This window comes from Dicentrarchus labrax, unplaced genomic scaffold (genome assembly GCF_905237075.1).
Source record: "Dicentrarchus labrax unplaced genomic scaffold, dlabrax2021, whole genome shotgun sequence".
NCBI classification, from domain to species: Eukaryota; Metazoa; Chordata; class Actinopteri; family Moronidae; genus Dicentrarchus; species Dicentrarchus labrax.
The window spans coordinates 15,662,723-15,666,421 of record NW_026136706.1 but is presented as its reverse complement, the minus strand read 5'-3'; the positions used below and the strand labels follow the sequence as shown (position 1 = coordinate 15,666,421).

General features: G+C 37.3%; 1 protein-coding gene across 5 annotated transcripts in view; it reads right to left on the bottom strand.

The window, feature by feature from the left end:
* Positions 1–1,300: 1,300 nt before the first annotated feature.
* The window catches only part of rapgef4a (Rap guanine nucleotide exchange factor 4a), a 37,003-nt gene continuing 34,604 nt past the window's right edge, over positions 1,301–3,699 (bottom strand). For all 5 annotated transcript variants that reach the window (XM_051404732.1, XM_051404731.1, XM_051404734.1 and 2 more), the window contains 7 exons: positions 3,441–3,619; positions 3,264–3,354; positions 3,135–3,185; positions 2,844–2,931; positions 2,633–2,697; positions 2,469–2,523; positions 1,301–2,045 (listed from right to left, as the gene is read on the bottom strand). In XM_051404732.1, the coding sequence (XP_051260692.1) occupies positions 1,918–2,045; positions 2,469–2,523; positions 2,633–2,697; positions 2,844–2,931; positions 3,135–3,185; positions 3,264–3,354; positions 3,441–3,619 (657 nt within the window). In that variant the 3' untranslated portion in view covers positions 1,301–1,917. The remainder of the gene's footprint in view (positions 2,046–2,468; positions 2,524–2,632; positions 2,698–2,843; positions 2,932–3,134; positions 3,186–3,263; positions 3,355–3,440; positions 3,620–3,699) is intronic.

Genomic DNA, 3,699 nt, shown 5'->3' with positions numbered 1-3,699 from the left:
CTGGACTCTTTACACTCTGTACAGCCAGCATCCTGACTGCAACAGCGCCCCCCGCTGGACCCTGGCACAACAGACTCAGGGGTCCTTCAATGTTGTTGTTAACACACGTCCTGGGACGGTGTGCTCCGTGTGTGGCTCCCCAATTAAATATTTTATAGGTCCCTTAAATGTTCTGGAAATTGATCTATTAGAAAAACCTCTTCTTTTTGTATTTGATTTAATTTCCCTCTAATGTAAACATGGTCAATTCATTTTAATGCATTATGAACTAGTTACTTAAAACATGTAATTTATTACTCAATACTCTTTCCAAAGGAATTGTATTACTTACTTAGTACACCCTGCCAATAGTAATTAGTTACACCACTATTTGTATTACCTTTCTGCTTCTCCACAAAATTAGTAATATGAATATTTCCAGACGCTGAATATAAAAGTTTCTTCCAAACTTGTTTCCTCCAAGATTACAAATTTAATCCAAGGATGTGATTGGATAGTTGGATTTCAACACAAAAGTAATATTGTAACTAGTTATTTTTTGGGGAAGGGGAACTGTAATATTATTACTGAAATGTATCATTGTATTCATTAGTTACACTAGTAGTTACTGGGGAAAGTAATATCATTACTTTAATATTATGATTATAAAGCCCTTTCAATTACCTTGTGTTTTGCTGCTGCACAAATGCCAGTGTAGCTCATTCATGTTAAACCATCAGTGGTGGGACGTTAGTTACTTTTAGTCAAGTACTCACGTGCAATTTTGAGGTGTTTACTTGAGAAGTCCTATTTACATATTATGTTACATTATACTCGTTTTCATTTTATTTAGAAATGTAAATATTGTAGCTACTTTTTCCTCCGCTGCTGACTTTACATATTAAGATTTCATAGACAAAATACACTCGCTGGTCACAAGTTAGTGCCATCCAATACAGAGCTACCACAGATTCTGCATTTAGGATCATAATGTTCAGATTCTGTTGATGATGTTTATCATATCGTTAAGGGGTTTTGTTTTGTAAGTTTTTTTTTTACTATTTTTACATTTTGTATAAATAAAGGACCTGAAAACTTTGTCTTCAGTCTTCATTTCATCAGTCTGACACATATAAACAATGCAGGGCTTGCTTTACATTTTTGAATACCAAAATTCTTTCATGCATATTTAATCTATAATAAATTTAAGGTAATTTAAAAGTAATCACACATTACAATACATACAAGTTGTAGAGAATGTACAGTATAAATTGAACTTTAACTTTCAAGACAAAACAATAATGACAGTACAACGTATAAATACATCTAAAATATTTAATACTTAAAGCACACAAAAGTTTTTCAGACATTTACTGTATCTCCAAAGAGAAATGTGCTCACATGAATAAAAAGTCAAACAATCATAATAATTGTTTTCATGCTGAGGTCAAAATAAATATTTGTTTACAGTTTACAACACATAAGATTCTCACAAACTTAAATATGTATAAATATTGTTTGATACAAAAGATACGAAACAACTGAATATCAGGAATATCAAGACTTTGCATTCTTAAAGCATCGGCATCACATAGTGTTTACGTCTGAAATGTTAATCTGATGAATGAGATCCCCCCAAACATTGTAAATGTCTTCCACTGTCGCTCTTGTTTGACTTGAGGATGATGGTGAACTCTGCAGCACAGTGATATGAGAGGTACTTCACCCAGCAACAATTACTGTTGTTAAAATATCACAAATTACCGTAATAAAAGGCTTAACAAGTCAGGCAACGGCGTCTGAAACAATATCTCATTATCTGATACGTCATTAGGTCCTCCATGTGATTGCCTGTATTGGAGTAAATTCATCCGAACACAAGCACATGTCATGTAGTGAAGCAGCATCAGAGTGTAACATTTCTATCCCTGAGTGGTTTCAAGACCTGCGGGGCTCAAGTCCATGAGAGAGCTGAGTAAGCGTCCTTTGGTTGTCGATCACGTTGAGCTGACGTACGTAGGTCCGAACTTCTGGGTGATTCTTGCTGGCCAGAGGTGAATCTGGACCTGTTTCGATTGGAAAGATTAATAAAAAATTTTGTTTTGTTGTTTTAATCTATACTGGAGCCTGTTGCAACAGCAGTTTTAATCTCAAACTTAGCCTAGTTATAATGTAAATTATTGCTAAGTTGTGATTTATGCATTAAAAGCGGTTGCACCACAGAGGTAAGTTACATAAATCATAAATGGAAATGATAAAACAGCAGTTTTTCTGCCTCAAAGCATCATTATTTTATGTGATGTGTTTATTGGCCACTCACCATACATTACTTTACCTCCAAGGTGCAACCAATTTTAGTAGCTGACAAAGTTACTAACTAATTAGATGTCGACTTTACACCATCATTTAGGAGAGCACTTACACATAACTGGTGCAACCCAGTGCTGTAAAGTATTATTTGTGATCAAACTGTTGGGATACACACTTACTGAATGGTTGGCTCCTACAGTATCTCAGTATCTTCACCGTGTTAGCTATCATCCGCTGAAAGACAAAAGAGCTATAATCAACAACAGATATCGTCTATTAAACAAAGGGCCGAGAAAAGATGTACAACTGTTAGACGATAATCTGCACCCTTTCAGAGCCTCACCATTTTCTCAAAATTGACCAAATTGTCGATACACGTCTTGTTGCCCTCGTGAGTGAACGTCATGTCTGGACGAAAAACAAGGAAACACAGTAAGTGAAGTAAGACCAATTGTAAAGCTTTTGAAGAAGCAATTCAACAACAGAACAACTGACGTGCAGGTCATAATGATGTTGAATTAAAAATAAACTGTCATCAAATAAACGGCTCTGACCTTTGATCAGCAGCGGCATGAAGGGAATGATGGGAGGCTCCAGCTTGGCAACTGTCAGTCGGTACGCCCGGTGGTTCCTGGACGGGTCCTGTGGAAACAATCACACTGTTCTGAGATCTGCCGTCACCATGTTAAACAGATCCATCATGGTCCTGGCAGCGGACGATGCTGCTAAAGCAACACTCGAGCAGCTGACGGTGCAACGATGCTGATTTTCAATTCAGCGTATGCTTGGAGCGAAAACCTTACATCTCAAAGATATAAGACGCACAGTGAGTTGTTTCAACTTACCATCAAGTTTTCAAATTCCCCGTAAAACTTCTTGAACTTGCTGGGAAGTTTCTGTGAAGACAGATGACACTAAAGGTTAACTTGCAGTCAGGATACATTCATTAATTTTGACTGCGGACAGGTACCCACCTCCCAGGTCTGACTCAGCCTGCACACTGCTGGGTTACTCATTCCCATAATGATAGCAAAGAAGGCATTCAGATTCCTGTACTCCTTACAGCTGTGACACAAAACATTAAAACGTAAATTAGAGTAGTTAGAGTAGTTGTAATTAAACTGCAAACCAGTCAAACTAGGTCCACTTACTGGGCGGCAATCTTGATGAACTTCTTGAGAAGCTGCACCCTCTTGCTGAGCTGAGAACACAGACAGATCTCTGTGATCACCCAAAACTGAATTTCATTGAACCTCCTCAGGAACAGGTCCAGGTTCACTGTGGTTTTCTTGACGTTTTGCCTCCCGAATGTGTGGTAGATGAGTTCAAGCTGTAGGAAACCAAAGAAAAACACTGATGTGAACAAAGAGTGGATCAATTGAAAGTAAACTTAACCAAATTACCTTCAAT